The 17,315-nt window shown below is 37.7% G+C and overlaps 1 protein-coding gene across 6 annotated transcripts in view; it reads right to left on the bottom strand.

Annotated features, from left to right (window-relative positions):
- Positions 1-17,315, bottom strand: part of zswim9 (zinc finger SWIM-type containing 9) — a 28,864-nt gene that overhangs the window by 6,255 nt on the left and 5,294 nt on the right. The window contains exons 2-3 of one of the 6 annotated variants that reach the window (XM_031905438.1): positions 5,504-5,635; positions 920-970 (exon numbers count right to left, since the gene is read on the bottom strand). Coding sequence is in view for 4 of the 6 variants with exons in the window: in XM_004916205.4 (XP_004916262.1) it covers positions 12,449-13,787; positions 16,473-16,711 (1,578 nt within the window). In the remaining 2 variants the exon portion in view is untranslated. Of the gene's footprint in view, positions 1-919; positions 971-1,390; positions 1,583-5,503; positions 5,636-10,471; positions 11,316-11,565; positions 13,788-16,472; positions 16,712-17,315 lie in introns of those variants that run through there. The other 5 variants (XM_031905439.1, XM_002941884.5, XM_012967405.3 and 2 more) reach the window with 5 other exon arrangements.

Below are 17,315 nucleotides of genomic sequence, written 5' to 3'. Positions count from 1 at the left end.
ACCACCTAGTTAAACATTTGTAGGCAGTTTCCACTTGGTCCAAATTAATAGAACATTTGTTAGTTCTTTCCCATATCCTTTCCCAACCTTTTGGTTGACGTTGTTTGATTAAGTTCCTGTTCCCAGTGCTTAATATAATAGGGGGGAGTACTACCAGATAGTAATATTAATATATGATATAGAAGAGAAATCAGTTCTCTTGTATAATGGGAGGAAACACACAAAAGCAGTACTACATATTGTTTATGTAGTGTTTGAAAGTAGTGTTGCAATCGAAAAGAATTACATTTTTCAGTAATGTGTAGATGAGTTTTTTGTTTAAAAGAGGTTATTATGCTATACAATTGAAGTTTAACAACCTACAGCTTTAGTCTGTTACTCATGATTTCCCCCCCAACCTCGGTATCCAAGCATGCCTCTCAGTACTAATAAATCCACTACACAACAGTCACTCATTGGTTGGCAGCCCTGCTGTATCCAGGTGGCCCACTCCCAACACTGCAGGGGGAAGTTTTAATTCCTTAACCCTTAGATTAATGCCACACATTAATAAAATAAGCAAATGTTAAGTGTTAATAGGTAATACTGTTTACAGTGTAACCATTTTGAAATAAAAAATAACAAAAGTGATATAAAGGTGATACCTTTACTGGTTAACTAAGATAATCATAGCAAGCTTTCAGAACATTTTAGTTCCTTGGTAATCAGCTTGAAAAAGGAACTAAAATGTTCTGAACGCTTGCTATGATTATCTCTGTTAGTCAATAAAAGTATCACCTTTATACCACTTTTGTTATTTTTATTTCAAAAGGGTTACCCTGTAAACATTTTGACTGGCTAACAGGGTACATCACCTTTTCCTGCATAGGTAACACTGCACATTCTAAACTGAAATTTAGACTGACCAAAGTCAACTTACCTTACATGTTTTGCTTTCTGTTTCTTTCTTTGACAGGTCACAACTTCCATTCTAGAAAGAAACACAAAATAAAACTGAATGCTCCGGTGGTAGGCCTTCTACAGGTATTACATTTATTCCATTAAGCAGCTTGGCAGTAGATGTCTTTATAGGTAATTATATATTACTTGTCCTTAATATTAACGCGTCAAGCACAGGACCCTTTCGGGATGAGGGGAGATAATTCATTTCCAACCAGCCAACCTTAAGTTGGCTTAACCCCCCAGGTTTAGGTGGGTGGTAGTTGCATCTTAAAAACAGCAAGAAATTATACTATAATCTCCTTTGTCTGTAAGTGTACTCCCTTCCCCAAAGGCCCCTGTGATGCTGGGTGCACATACACTGGGCTAAGCACTAGTTATTATCTGGTCTATCACGCTGGATTCTGAAACAGACAATAACACACAAACATGAAACACCTATGCCACTAACCACGATGCTTTGCTGGTTCATCTCTCCCTGCAATGGAAATAGTAGGGCAGTTAACTAATTACCAAGCAGACTGCAGCAGAGCATGACTGTGACAGCAGTGTTCACCGCACTCAATGTAATTTCCACAGTTAAGGTGCCCCTGTGCACTTGCATATGTTTAAATGACCTTTACCTCATTCTGCAAATTTTTTCTGCTGCAAATTTTTACAGTTGTTTTGCAAAAAAATCCACCATGGAATTCATCCACCAATCCATGCCTGGTGAAAAATTTCACTCATCACTAATAATCTCTGTACAGCTAAAAGTAGGGTTAGGTGACATGGGCAACACTGGAAAAGCCAGATATACTACAGCAGCCAAATGCTTTATACAAAAAAAAAACATAATAAAGGTTACTGGAATCATCCCTAAATGGGATCTAACCCACCAAAAATAATTATACAGTTGATTAAATGCACTTTTGCACTTCACATTTAGTTTTTGTTATTGTTTGGTGTTATGGAAATCTTTGCAACCCTTCCACACCTTCCTTAATTACAGGTGGCTGTAAGCAGTATTTGCATTATAGTTGTCTTTTTACTTTAACAAAGATGGAGTCTGCTACCCCATCTGCATATATGGATTTAACAGATAAGTTTTAATTACCCATGCCCCCACGGAATCCCACATTATAATGCTGGTTGTTCTGGTCGATGATCCAATGAACCGAGTCCCCAGAGCCATTGTGCGAGTGTGCAAATGTGTGATGAAACAATGAACCTAAACTCAAAGGGGTATTTGTGTTCTTGGATGTCTGGAAGTTGTATTTCTAATGCATCTGAACCTTAGTTCCTCATCGGGGCCTTGGTCTCAAGGGACATTTTCTTTATAACTGGTAACCAACCCTTGGATCTTATGCAGAGATCAGCAACCTGTGTACCTGAACTGCAGCTCCCCGTACCCAGACAGCCTTAGGCTACTGTATTGTTGGATGCTGAATATAAAGTTTATCATCATCAAGAGCAATTGCATCTTGCCAAACCCCTTAAAGCAGTGGTTCCCAACCTTTTTTGCACCATGGACCGGTTTCAAGCAAGACGATTTTTCCAAGGACCTGGGATGGGGAAGGTAGAGGCGTGGTGCAGCTAGTGCATAGTATGTAATTTAATAATTACATTTTATATTATGCACTTTATTATTGTTATTATTATTACAGCTTAATAAAAGTACTTTGGTCCTTGCCGTGATCAGTAGAAACCTTCCGGGGCTTCGCATAGCGGGGAGTTGGGACCACAGGTAATTGGAACCAGAGGTGGCCCGGTTCAGCATAGCCCACGGCCCGGCACCAGTCCCCGGACCAGTGGTTGGGGACCCCTGCCTTAAGGGGAAACTATACCCCCCAAACAATGTAGATCTCTATAAAAAATATATTGCATAAACAAACTCATATGTAAAACCCCGCTTTATCTAAATAAACCATTTTCATAAAAATACAAATTTCATTAGTACGTGCTATTGGGTAATCCTAAATAGAAACTTTCCATTTTAAGAATTGAGGGCCTCCTCCTGGGATCATAGGATTCACAGTGCACACAAACAAGCCAAGGCACACATACATGCTAGGCCCCATCAGCCAATGAATGTACAGAGCTCTGCCTTTTAATTTCACACTGCTTCCTGTTACACTTAGAGCTGCATTATTTCCTGTTATGTGATCTCTGAGGGAGTACATGGCCCATCACTAAATGGTAGATCAAGGTAAAGGCTGTAAAAGGGCAATATTGGGGGGGGGTATAGTCTTCCTTTAAAGCCTCATTTACTATACACTTAGGTCAGCACAGAATCATTTTTTTTTTGTTGTTCAATAATTAGGCAAGCAGTTGTCCTGTAAAGCACTGTAGATATGTAATGTTTGCTGGACAATCAGGAACAAGGCAGCTTGGAGACGATACTAGGCTACAAATCCCACAAAACAAATAAGGGCAATAAGCATTACTGGTGCCCCCTCTAGGGGATTATTCTATAGATGGTTGCCATGAAATTTATAATTTGTGTGTTTATATAGGTAGAATTATGCTTCTCTTCAGACATACTTGCACCTCCTGCTATAAAGGGGTTGTTGTGCAATCATAAACAGCACCTATGTTTATAAATGCGTAACATCTCCCTTTTTTAGGAACTGGCTCTGCATCATATTGGGATACAGAATCGGACTACTGACCTAACTACTGTCTCCTAGTACTAGATTCAGAGGTCCCTTACCATGCTGTGAGTAGGGCACTGAGCCCTAGTACAGTACATTATGCTGACTGCTCCAGACACTTTATATTCTACACAGACCTTTTGGGAAGTACAGTGGGTGATTTAAAAAAAAAAAAAAAAAAAAAAAATGGCCAAGAAGAAACAGATCCTTTTTTTCCCCATATAAATGAATGTATTCTATTCTATGTATAGCAACTTTTCTAGGGGCCTTATTTTTAGGATCTGGAGAGTAAAGGCACTATGATTCTAGAGAAAACCAAATAGCAGTTGGAGGTGGCTGGTACTATGAGAAGTAAAGCAAATGTGTAATTAAAGTCAGCACTCCCTAATATTTCATGCAAAATTAGAATATTAAAAAGTTGAGTGTAGAGTTGTGGCTAATATTGGCACTTTTGCCCCCCACTCCTTTTTTTTTTCTCCAAATAACACAAATTAGTCGATAACAAATTGATCTACTGCCAAATCTAGGTTTCCACAATTCCTTGTTTCACTACCAAGATTACAGAACTGCTATTATTCCAGAATTTAACATATCCTTTTAGATCTGGAGGCAGGAAAGCCTTAATATTTGGTAGCATGCCCTTAAGGTGAACAAAAGCAAGAAATTGCTCAGCAACCTACTGCAAAACACTGGGCTGAATGCCAATTAACCAAGTGGAGGTTTATCCCAGAGGTGGAGATGGATAGAAATACTGTTGAGATGATATGCTCATCTACCTGACTGATTCTAATGCGGTCTTGACAGAATTATTGATGGCTGCCTCAATCTTTGGATTGTTTTAGGGACTCCAAATTAATAGGACCAAATCAGTTATTTTCCCAATTGACCCCTTTCCTGGTTCCCTACAAACCCACATTGAGGGACTACAAGTGGTATCTAATTTTAAATACTTAGGAATTATGATCCACAAAGATTTCAATAAATTTGAAACCCGCAATCTCACACCAATTATGCAGTCCCTGATCTCTAGGGTTCAGGTGTGGCAAGATCTCCCACTCACCCTTCCAGGTAGAATTAACCTACTTAAAATGGTATTCCTTCCAAAAATCAATTACGCCTTTCACAACTCCCCAGTAATCCCTAGAGCCCAATGGTTCAACCACCTTAATAAAATAATTTGGGGGGTTTCTGGGCTAGTGCACATCCCCGCCTCAATATAAAAATCTTACAGGCGCCCAGAACTAAAGGTGGGCTGGTATCAAACTCTATTTTTGGGCCAGTCAGCTAGTTTATGCACACTGGTTTATGCACACTGTCATGCTGAAGCCGTGGCCCTACGCTCCTTAGAAGCTCTAGCTAAGCTCCCTTACGAAGGCCCCTCACACTACTACCGCACCTGCACCCCAATGCTCACAAGTGATTACGGACTTTCAAAGATCTCTCCAACTAACACAGAATTCCCTCCAGACTTAATCTCCCAGAGCTCCTTCATTGGGCAATCCGACATTGGCCCACTTTAACTCTATGCCCGAAATTAGTCAATGGGCAGGTAAAGGCATCAAAACATTGCAGGATATTGTGAAGCATGGGTAACTGAGACAATCCGGGGCCCACAGAGAGGAATCTGAGCTCCCCTCTGCCATGTATTTTCGCTACCTACATGCCTTCTATGCCCAGTTCCCCATTAGACTGATACAGGTAACAGATATTCACTTGAAAAATACTTGCATAGAGCGGACTTGAGTAAGGCTGTGTCGTGGTTTTATAGTCTACTATGGCAATCCACCCAAAACCCCCTACCTAAGGCTAAATGGCAAAGCGTTATACCAGACCTGGATGATGAAATGTGGGACGATGCTCTTGACCATATTCCCAAAACAATGTCAGTCAGAGACAGGTTTATCCAAATTAAATTTATTAATCGTACTTACTTAACACCCCACAGACTAGCAAAGATATATCCTCAAACATCAGACCTATGTCCCAAGTGTAAAATAGCAGTAGGCTCGTTCCTCCATGTATTTTGGGAATGTCCAGCCATCCAACAGTTATGGTCAGCGATACTGAAATACATTAATGAAACACTGGCATTTCCCAACATTCACTCTCTAAGGAGATGTTTATTGGGGGTGCTAGAGGACTTGGGATTATCGGCATATCAAAGGTTGTGTTACTTGCAATTGCTAATTTTATGTAAAAAAAAAAAAAACAAAAAAAAAAAACCCATATAGTTAAATTGGAAATAGACGACCCCCCCCACCTTTTGGAAAAAACTAGTTAATGCGGTGTGGGACACCTGGTTAAATGCATCTGGATAAACTTGCCAGGCTCGCTTAAACTTTGTTTACCTTTCTTTCTCTCTTCCTTTTCTCTAAACTGCTGTTGTTAAAACACTAAATAAAAACAAAAAAATGCTGTTGAGGAGAGAAGCCTTTTGGATGAGTTGGATTGTGTGAATCTGAAAGGCTTAAATGGACAGCTTAATTTAAGCCGTTTCTTGGTAAAAAGTGCTTGTTGTGAATATGGGGGGTGTGGACTACAGTCCCAAGTAAACACGGAGTGAATAACTTTGGAGGAGTGTTTTAATATTTTCCTTTTTTTTTTTATTTTTGCACTGGGTATAATAAATTAGATGAAATTTTTTTGTTATGTACATTGTTTTAGGCAGATGACTAAATATTTTTCTTTCTCTACAGGAGTTTTAATGGATTTTAACAAGACACAAACACAAGCTTTTATGGCACACTAGTGACACCTTACGGTGGAATTTGGATATGACTCACTTATACGGACTAATATGATACTTTAGTGCATTAATTATTGATTAAGTTTTTATTGTCACATTATCATTTTGTATGTATTATATTTATTGTATTTATTGGGACAGAGAACTGATAAGATATATAGGGAGCTCCAATAAAGGGGACATTTTTACAGACTGTACTGAATTTTAGACCCATGTGAAACCAGCACCATATTTTATTCATAATTGCCTAAAAAAAAAAAAAAAAAAAAAAAAAAAAAAAAAAGGGTTTTTTTAAATTTTTCCCCAATATGTCTCCTTTAAAGTTTATTATATTGCAGTTGTTCTCTCTCTCTCTCTCTCTCTGTAGAGGATAGAATATATATATTCTATCCTCTACACTCATGCAACATCATGATTATATATATATATATATATATATATGCCATCCCCTTTAAAGGAATGCTGTCATGGGAAAACATGTTTTTTCAAAACACATCAGTTAATAGAGCTTCTTCAGCAGAATCCTGCATTGAAATCCATTTTCAAAAAAGCAAACAGATTTTTTTTTATATTACATTTTAGAATTTCACATGGGGCTAGCCATATTCTTCATTTCCCAGGGTGCCATAATTATGTGACCTGTGCTCTGATAAACTTCTGTCACACTTTACTGTTGAGCTGCAAGTTGGAGTCATATCACCCCCTCCCAGCAGCCAATCACCAGAACAATAGGAAGATAGCAACTCCCAGTAGATATCAGAATAACACTCAATAGTAAAGGTGCCCATACACGTTAACATTCGCTCGCTTGGCGAGATCGCCAAGCGAGCAGATCTTCACCCGATATCCCCACCTACGGGTGGGCGATATCAGGGAGCGTGTAGGCTAATTCGATCGTTTGGCCCATTGGCGGCAATGGGGCAGTCGGTTCGGGGACCGCATCAACAGGCCCGTCTGTAGTCCCCATACACGGCCGATTAGGGACCTATATCGGCAGCTAGAATCGGCCCGTGTATGGGGACCTTAAGAGATCCAAGTCCGGCTTAAGACTCCTCCAGTTACATGGGAGTAGGAGAAACAATAGGTGTTACCTGAAAGCAGTTCTAATGTTTAGCGCTGGCTTCTTCTGAAAGCTCAGACCCAGGCACAATGCACTAAAATGGCACCTACACACCATTATTACAACTATAAAAAAATGTTTGTTGGGAATAAAAATTTGCTATGTAAACATCATGATTTAGAAATAAAGAGTATATACAGGTATAGGACCTGTTATCCAGCATGCTCGGGACCTGGGTTTTTTTTGGATAAGGGATCTTTCCATAATTTGGATCTCCATACCTTCTGCTAAAAATCATTTAAACATTAATTAAATCCAATAAGGATTAATTACATCTTAGTTGGGATCAAGTACAAGGTACTGTTTTATTATTACAAAGAAAAAGGAAATTATTTTCAAAAATTGCCATTATTTGCTTATAATGGAGTCTACGGGAGAGGGGCTTTCCGTAATTTGGAACTTTCTGGATAACAGGTTTCCGGATAATGGATCCCATACCTGTAATAAAAATCATTACAGTATCCCTTTAAGAATCTCTTGTTTATATCAATATGAATCTCGTGGTCACACTCATTGCATGCCCGCCTAATGGTTTAAAATTTAGTGATGAGCACTTTTACTCCCAGCACTGCTTTCTGCATTTCTATCCTATCATGTTTAGCAGATGAGCATGGAGAACATTCTGTGACAGACTAATTATTACTATATATATTACCTGCTGGTTAAACATTTATTTGGAACTTACAGTTCTCATAATAATGCATATATGAAAGATTCTGAAAACACTATGCAAAGAAGTGCAGTTGATCTTTAGAAAAAAAAAATCTTTGTATTCTTATCCTATCTCTTATACTTATAAAATGGAATAACATCAGCTTCTCTACCCCTTCCTATCTGAGCGGTATAACTGTATCAGTCACCATGCTTGGTGACATTTCTACAAAAGTCAACACCACTGGAACATCATTCCCATCATGTTCATTTTGTGCTTGCTCCAGGCCTATCTTTTATTGCACATTTATGCTCGTTGAATCCTATCTTTAAAGGATCTGTTATAACTACATAAATCTAAAAAACAGGAGAAGTACAAGAGGTATACACAAAGTGCGCCAGACAAATAAAGTAACCTGCAATCTTGACTCTCACTAATGTGCAGGTGCAAAAAAGTTTCACGCACCATATAGGGAATAATGTACCCCTATAGTTGCAACCCAGTTTTATAGATAAAAGCAAATGTTTATTTTGTAGATTTCTCACCAAGATCAGTTTAAGAAGTATTTTTCTTATGGTGTGACCTGTCATATTAAAGAAATAATGGTCTCTTTTTAACCACTCCAAAATAAAAAAACCTATCCATACCTGTCACATCGTAATATTGAATAAAGAGTGGTCTGGACTCTTGTTTAGTTCACATAAAGCAAGCTATAAATTTGGTTGATTTTTAAACATTGCTACAATAGTATTTGTCTATAAAAATGTTTGCCTTATAGCCTCTAGGTTATGGTCACTATCCTTAGGATGTATGTAGTCTTTGTACCCTTAACATTCTATCTGAATTGCAGGCAATTCTGGACAACTAGAAGATGGAAACCAAGAGCATCAAGTTTCAAATAACAGAGTTTAAAAAATTAATAAAAAGTTAAAGTTATTGAAATTGTTTCTCAAGGTATCCAACACAGAATTTGAATAGGACAAGATACTGAAATTCCCATTGCATTGAACTGCATACAGTAGTAATTTTTTTTTATCTTAAAACAAGGGGGAAACATAAATCAACAAAATCTAATTTCACATCTGCATAATTTAATTTTTCATCCAAAACTGTTGAATGCGCAGTTATTTATTGAACAACTCAGATCTTGAAAACTTGATAATTTAAAAGTGGGAAAAAAAAAATAACGCAACAAACTTGAATCACATTCTAATCATCAACTTTAAAAAAGAAAGAAACCTTGGTAAACTCAAACAGAGGGGAAAATTGGATTTTACTAGGTCCACCACAAGGGATTGACTAGTGGACCGCGATCGACGTATTGTAAAATTATTATTATTAACATTTATTTATAAAGGGCCAACATATTCCGCAGCACATCTAAGTCCAGTCCACTCTAAATGGAGAAATTTCTAACCAGCCTTAAATCTGCGAGCCTGACTTACCTGGAGCTAACACCCCCTCTATCAAATCTACTTTGGATAAAGCAGAAACTCACCCCTGGGCCTAAATTTAAATGTCAATTCAAAATTCTTGAGATTTTGTTTATATGACTTTTGTTCTTTCTTTCCTTCTTGTGCCAGCCTTTTCACTTTCCTTCTTCTTTCTCTTTACTTTGCTCCTGAACCTTCTTTCCTCCCTTTTCTTTTTACTTTAGCAATCTACAGAATTGCGATCATTTGTCTAATTTGTTAAAAATACAAATAAAGGAAAAAAAAGGTCTCCTATCTACCAGATCTACAGTAGCCTATAAGATCCAGTCAATATGTACACCTATAAACTCTCTACAGTTTGTGAATCCTTAGTATGCTCCCTCAAGCTCATAATAAATAGATGGTCTCTCATTTAAAAAAAAAAAAAAAAAATCCATAGGGACAATCCCACACTCCCTTTATGAGCAGGCTGAATAATAAGCACTGATTTCAGTGCAGAATATATAGCCTTGCTCAAATTGCTCTTAGTTAGGATTTTAGCAGCCCCCGAGGTTTCACTCTTTATCCATGCTGATAAAGGTCTAACTGTAAATATAAAATATATTTATTTAAAACAAAACATCACTTAACTGTAACAACCGATTCATTTGTTATTCAATATATTAATTTTATATACACTTATTGGTGTGGATTATTTGTCTGCTTCTCAAAAGAACCGTGACCCTAGTAAGAGGGGTGAATAATATAATATTATATCTAGTCAAATCTTACAGTCTTAACTGATGTAAAGGAACTGAGGGACACACAAGCATGAGAGGTAACGCTGCTTAAAAGTGCATTTTGAGCTCATTTCCGTTCAGATTTTAAAAAGTTCAATTTCCAAGGCAAAAAGGTTAAAGTGAGCAGTAGAAGTAAATGCCAGCCTACTAGATAAAACACGTAACTCACCGTCAGTGAGGGATCTGGAATGTTTAATAACCACACATCTTGGCACTGCTGTCCATGTTTGCATGCTTTTGGATTTTCATTTTCAAGTTTGGTGTCTTTTCTTTCTTTGCTGCTACTGAGCATGTAGTCACTAGTGGAGCTTCTGACCCACTGCTGGAAGGCTCAATCCCATGCTGACATCTAGAAATGGCACCCTCTGCCGGTATGTCTGTTCCTTGGTGTTTACTTCCAGCTTTCCTCTGTGTCCCACATGGCTGCTGGCATCACTTCCATGGCAACTCATGTTTTACACTTCTTTTGCATTGCTGGTAAGTCAGGGGTATGCACTGCCTTCCAAGTAGTCCTCACATATTTTCCCAATTTATTACCTCAGTCCTCTTTATTTAGTGCAGATTCAACCTTGGCTTTCCATTTAAAAATAGCTTGTACCTTCTCTCCCTTTTTTGACAGATTTTGCATAAAATGTTGCTTTTTGTAGTAGGTTGACTACAAATCCTCAACCCACTTGGAATTTTTTAACCACACAGTACTCTGACAGAGTTCATTCACACAGATATACATATTACTCTTTATTTAAATAGCACCATTATTCAGATTGTTTGGTCTTGAGCTCTTTATAGAGTTGTACAGTCGCTAACGGGGTTAAGTCAACCTACTGCTCAACCTCATCTGTTATAGTGTAAATGGAATAACCCACATGCAACCTATGTAACAAAAAATAGCTCAGTGCTTAATGGAATCCACTGCTGGAGACAATATGTTACGTGACATTAGGGGGCACATTTACTAATTCACAAATCCGAATGGGAAAAAAATCGGATTGGAAAGAAAATTTTGCGACTTTTTCGTCACCGTCGCATTTTTTTTGTATTTTGCGCGATTGTCCGATTGTTTCGCAACGGCGGCGAAAAAGTCGCAACAATTCGTGAAAAAGTTGTGACGGCGTCGAAAAAAAACGATTACGGAAAAACCGCATTCGGACGTTCGTGGATTAGTAAATGTGCCCCTGTGTGTATAACATATCTTGCTCAGACAAACCTGTAGTGCAAGTAAAATCCACATCCATGCATAAGAGATAACTACAAGAAATAATACATACTCTAGTGTCACCTTTAGATTAAGTGAATACAGAAGATGGACACTAACAAAAAATGAATATATTTACAGTAAGCATACAAGAAACATTAAAAAAAACACAAGGTAATGAATCTCTAACAAACCTCTTTTTAAGAGATCACCCACAATTCCACAATGTTTGTCTGAGGAAGGTGTTTTATACACCAAAACGTCAAATAAAAAAAAAAAAAGTTATGAAGTTGTTGAATCCTGGTAGACTACAGTGCTTGTAACTGATAACGCATAGTATGGCTAGCAAGTTATCCTTAAGCATCCATTATTTTCTTGCTCTAATGTATATGCAGCATTGGTTACTGTTGTACCTGTAAACACACAAACTATTTGTTAGGAGCTTAACAATATAAGTTGCACACACCAGCCAAACATCAGCATGAACAAGATTTGGCTTGTGTGGTGTAAAGGTTGCTGCTATTGCATTTCTTTTAATGGTACCAATTAAGGATAGTCCCAAAATTGCAGTAGGTCTGGTTTTAAGTACACTGGGTCAGGGTCTGTCTGGGTCTGGGCATAGCTGGGTGTGGAAGTGGTTTACAGCCTATAAGTAACCCACTTTTTAATATTCAAATGTTAGGAGGACTCTGGAGCAGAAGAAACACATTCACTGGAGGGATTAACTGAACGGCAACTTCTGACAAATGAGTCCAAGTTTGGCAGAAGCCTGGAGAAAAACACCTGCCAGAATGCATAATGCCAACTGTAAGGAATAATGAAGCTATTTATGGTTTGGGTTAGGGCCCCTGGTTCCAGTGAAAGGAATTACATACTTCCTACTTTGTAGCATCAGCCTGGGGAAAGCCCTTTCCTGTTTTTTCAAGAAACCAAGCAATTTACTGAAAAAAATTAGCTATTATCTTTTTGTATAAATTTTTTATCCAGCACAGTTTCTCCATTCCAAAGGCGTGCAGCAAATATATGTCGGCATGGTAATCCTCTTAAACTGAAAATGGGACAACTGCATTGTAACTGGAGTCTGTCCACTACAAATTCACACACACCATCATGTACTGAAAAACCTCCAACAGTTTCACCAATACTGTAAAAGCCTTTTTTTATGGGAGAAAACTCTTCTTGTATCAACTTTAAATATGCAGGATCGCAGAGCTTGTGGTAAAAGTCAGTGATCAAATTTTCATCAAGTGTAGAGGTCAGGACTTTGAAACTCTGAAGATGATTCATGAGACCAATAATACTAGAGGTCAGAGATGTACTTATGTAAATTGGTTCCAAAGACTGCATGTGTGTTTTGACATGGTTATCAAATCTCATACGTGGATCTTGCAGTCCCCAACAAGCCACCCAGCTCTCTTTGTGCAAGTGCCATTCATTAAGGTAATAATCTAAAAAAGAAGCAGAGGCTGTTGCTTTCAGCAACCTGAGATTACGCTTGTACTTTTCATTAGTGCTTGAAAAAACTAAGTTACAAATGATCTTTTTCATTTTCAGCTGAACAGAGCGCTTCTCCTCTCTAATCCTGCTCTGTAGAAGTTTAAGGGCATGGGCTTGGCTCATTAATATAGTTGTATTTGGAAGAAGAGTCTCAACTAAATCAAGCTCATCCAAATTGGCATGCAGCACCACTGTTTTTATAGAGTATTTAACAAACTCTGGAATGCTCTGCATTAAAGACACCACCATGAATCTAGCTGGAGTTTGACTTTCCTTCCGAGTGATGAAATATCCGCATGTTCGTCCCTTTTGGTTGCCATCTTCACATATGGCAGTGTACAAGTAAAAGTCATCATTTAATATCATTGTTTGGTAAATGTAGAGGACAGATGGGAAACGATGAAGTAAATTTCGCATTGCAGATGTCATCAGAAAGATCCCTTCTACCTCTGCAGTATCTGGGTAAAATAACAGCTTAATCTTGACCTTGGGATCTTTACCAAAAATAAGAGTCAGTTCATCCAGAAGATCTCTTAAGGAGGCTTCCTCATCGTAGCTTTCCTGAACTAGTTCCTGCAAGTCGTTTAGTGTCAGAAACTGTTTAGAAATATTGCTAGCCATTTCCAAGAACAGGAAGGGTTTTGCTTTTAGCATGAACCGTGGAAATAATTGTTCAAACGCCTCTTCCACTATTTCATGATTGTGATCCAGTTCAGAGTGTATGACTATCAGGCGATCATGTTGCGGTCCAGCTTGAACTATGATATTGGCTTGGCACGGAGGAAGCAGCTCACTATAATAAGAAAACACAAAAATAAAACAGTCCACTTAAAAAGGAAGTGGAATTGTTTTCTATTTTATATACATATGATTTATTTAAATATTCTGCACCAAATAAATTTATCTAAAAATCAATGTTTTTAATATTTAGAATGTCAGCTTCAGGCCACAGTACTGCTCATATCTATAATTACACTGGAAAGTATTCAATTTTGCAAAGAACGCTGCACAACATAAATTAAGGGACACATTCATTAAAGGTTGAGGTCGGAGATTTGTTTTTATTAAGAGTAAAGCAATCAAGTTTCCCATTGATTAATAAATCGCACAGCATTGGTTAGCGGTAAATAATTTAAGATGATCCAGATATTCGAGATATGAAGGACAAAGTATTTAAATCAATCGTAAGTTCAGACCTACACAGATACCAGCAAATCAACAGGAATTGGATGTTCTGATATCAGGAACTGGATATTTGAATTTTGTTTGTTTCTTAAGAACTCGAAAACCTGTAAATTTTGAAATGTCTCCTGACTCTTTAAATGGCCAGAGACTGCAAGGAAAGCTAGAATTTAAAAAAAAAATTTACACTGAAACATCTGAGTACAGATTTATTTGATTGAACTGGAAAAAGCTTAACCATTTTCATTTAAACTTGAAGAAATTTAAGATTAGTATATTGATCAGCACAAGGGAGATAACTTGCAACTTACAAGCAAAAATGATTTTGATCAATGTGGCCCTCACTGCAATACTTAATATGTGTTACTCACATAGTGGGATCCTGGAAAATAATACATTGCTAAGCATGGAATTCATTTTTGTTTTTTCCAGTAAAAAGGCAATGTTTTAAAACCATTATGATAAGGAATAGCTCTTTAACTCGAGGTCAAACGAACAAACATTGCCATCAGAACAGAAATGGTGAAATCTTGAAAGGAGATACTGTGACCACACAATTGAAGTTCTTCTTAATTGTTTCACGTTAAGGGCTCTGGCACACGGGGAGATTAGTCGCCCGCGACAAATATCCCTTGTCACAGGCGACTAATCTCCCCGAACTACCATCCCACCGGCAAACATGTAAGTCGCCGGTGGGATGGTACACGCTGCGCAGGCGATTTCGGCAAATCGCCGAAGTTGCCTCGCAAGGCATTTTCGCCGATTTGCCAAAACCGCGCCGTCGCGTGTGCCATCCCCCCGGCGACTTACATGTTCGCCGGTGGGATGGCAACTCGGGGAGATTAGTCACCCGCGAACAGGGAGATTTGTCGCGGGCGACTAATCTCCCCGTGTGCCAGAGCCCTAAGGGCTCTGGCACATGGGGAGACTAGTCGCTAACCGAAAGACTGTCTAACCTATGAGATAAGCTAACACATAATGAATTCTCTTTTGCTGATAAATCTAGATCCCAATTAGATCAAAATGCCCTACATAAATGCATTAATGGAAACTTTAACTGTTTAGGGTGTGTGTTTTTCCACAAGGAAATGCCGATAATGTCTGGGTAAATTAGCATGGGTAGGAAGGTGTTTTCTTATCAGAAAAATCTAAAGCTAGTGCATATTTGTGCAGGCTACATAAACCAGAGTAAAACTGAACAATACTGCCCCTATTTATGAAGTCACTGGAATGATAAAGGTTTTCCATCCAACATAAATTTCTACTAGTTTAATTAGCATCATGTAAAAAGGTACTGTCTTACTTCTACTACAAAAAAAAAAAAAAAAGCCAGTCAAAAATGTAAGAATTGTTTATATAGGACTCTGTAATAAACGGAATAACCATATTTCTGAGCTTTCTGGATCATATGGAAAGTAGGCACTCGCGTTCTGTAGCAAGACAGTAAGCTGGGTGCAGAGCACATTCTCCAGAAATCCAGTCACAACAAACGATAAGCTGTACTCAAAGGACTATATATTTTCTACAAAAAATAGCTATTATAATTAGCTCATAAAAGTGATTTAATTTAAAATGCTTCAATAGAATTTTGTCTATAAAACACAAACATGATTCTGATGGCAGAAAAGAGCCAGAATAAACATAGCATCTACCTGGTAAAGAATGTGTTTTCTTATAGGTTTTTATAGCCCCTAAAATATAAATTTATTCTTTTGATTTTAATTTAACACATTATTCAGTGAGAAACACAACCATTTATTGGCTCAGAATTTAAATACAAAATTCAAAAAACAAAAACAAAACATACTATACCAAATGGAAGGTACATCCCATGCTACCTGGCACCCTCTCTGCCAGGTAGCATGGGATGTACCTTCCATTTGGTATAGTATGTTTTGTTTGTTTTTTTTTAATTTTGTATTTAAATTCTGAGCCAATAAATGGTTGTGTTTCTCACTGAATAATGTGTTAAATTATTGTATGGTATTTTCAGGACCTTTCAGTGAGATACATCTTAGGTTTTCTTTCTCAATCTTACTAATTCTTTTGATTTTGTATGAATTCATAATCTTTCAGTCAATAATTCATCTTATAACTTCAGGCTGTGAACCCTGTGATACACAAAAATATACCAAAACAAACTGGAGAGAGACCCTAATCACTGAACTACAAAGCATAAATGGACATAACTTCCCTGATGTCTTTAATGGTATTGTAGTGATTAAAAAAAAAATGATATATGTATTACTTGGGGTAAATACTGCACATTCTACTCATTGTTAACAGTCATACTTACCCACTGGAGCTCCGCAATGAACACTGGTTAACAACGGAATACTTGCACACCAGCTGTATAAAGCTGTATTTTACTCCTTTCGTATTCTTGCCAGAAGTTGAGTCCGTTCTGGACAATGTCTTGTAGCATTTGATCTTAAATAGATACTTGTTTTTTTTACACCATCGGTCAAACACATCTCGGAACTCTGCCCAGCTTAAAAATTCCTTTCTTCCTAAATTATTAATACCTACAGGTTTCTGAAAAAAGAAATACAACACACATAAACGCCACCCTTCTATTATTTCATCTGCAAATTTTAAGCCCAAATATTGCCCACGAAAACGCAATTCCCTTCTTTTCTGGAAAAACCAACTTAATTTATTTTTTAAAAAACTGCAATCATTTACTTTAGAAAAACACTCTATAAATTACATTTTGTCCTATGGAAACGTTACTTTTGATTTGATGTGCAGAACTCATTCAGTGATAAAAGCTGCTGATTCAGCCACTCAAGAGTCATTGGTATGTAGGCCAATGCATGGTGCCCACACATTAGTTATGTAGGCAAAAATCTGCCAAAAAAAACATCAGAAAAATTTGAAAATCCAGATGGGTAAGAACAATGTCGGTGTGTTGCTGGTTCTCTTAACAGACCCAGCTATGTTCTCATCTATTGCCTGCAGGTCAAACAATCGGACAACCCAATCTGACCCTACTTGCCAGTGGCCACATCAGGCAAAGATCTGTTTATTTGGCAAACTTGCCAAACAAGTGGATCTCTCTGCATATGCCCATCTTAAACCCTCCAATTATGTATTCCAGTACAGGAGGGGAGAGGGGATTTTGCTTTAGCCTGCTGAC

This window comes from Xenopus tropicalis, chromosome 7, assembly GCF_000004195.4.
Source record: "Xenopus tropicalis strain Nigerian chromosome 7, UCB_Xtro_10.0, whole genome shotgun sequence".
In the NCBI taxonomy this organism is placed as follows: Eukaryota; Metazoa; Chordata; class Amphibia; order Anura; family Pipidae; genus Xenopus; species Xenopus tropicalis.
This window is presented reverse-complemented; position numbering and strand designations above follow the sequence as displayed.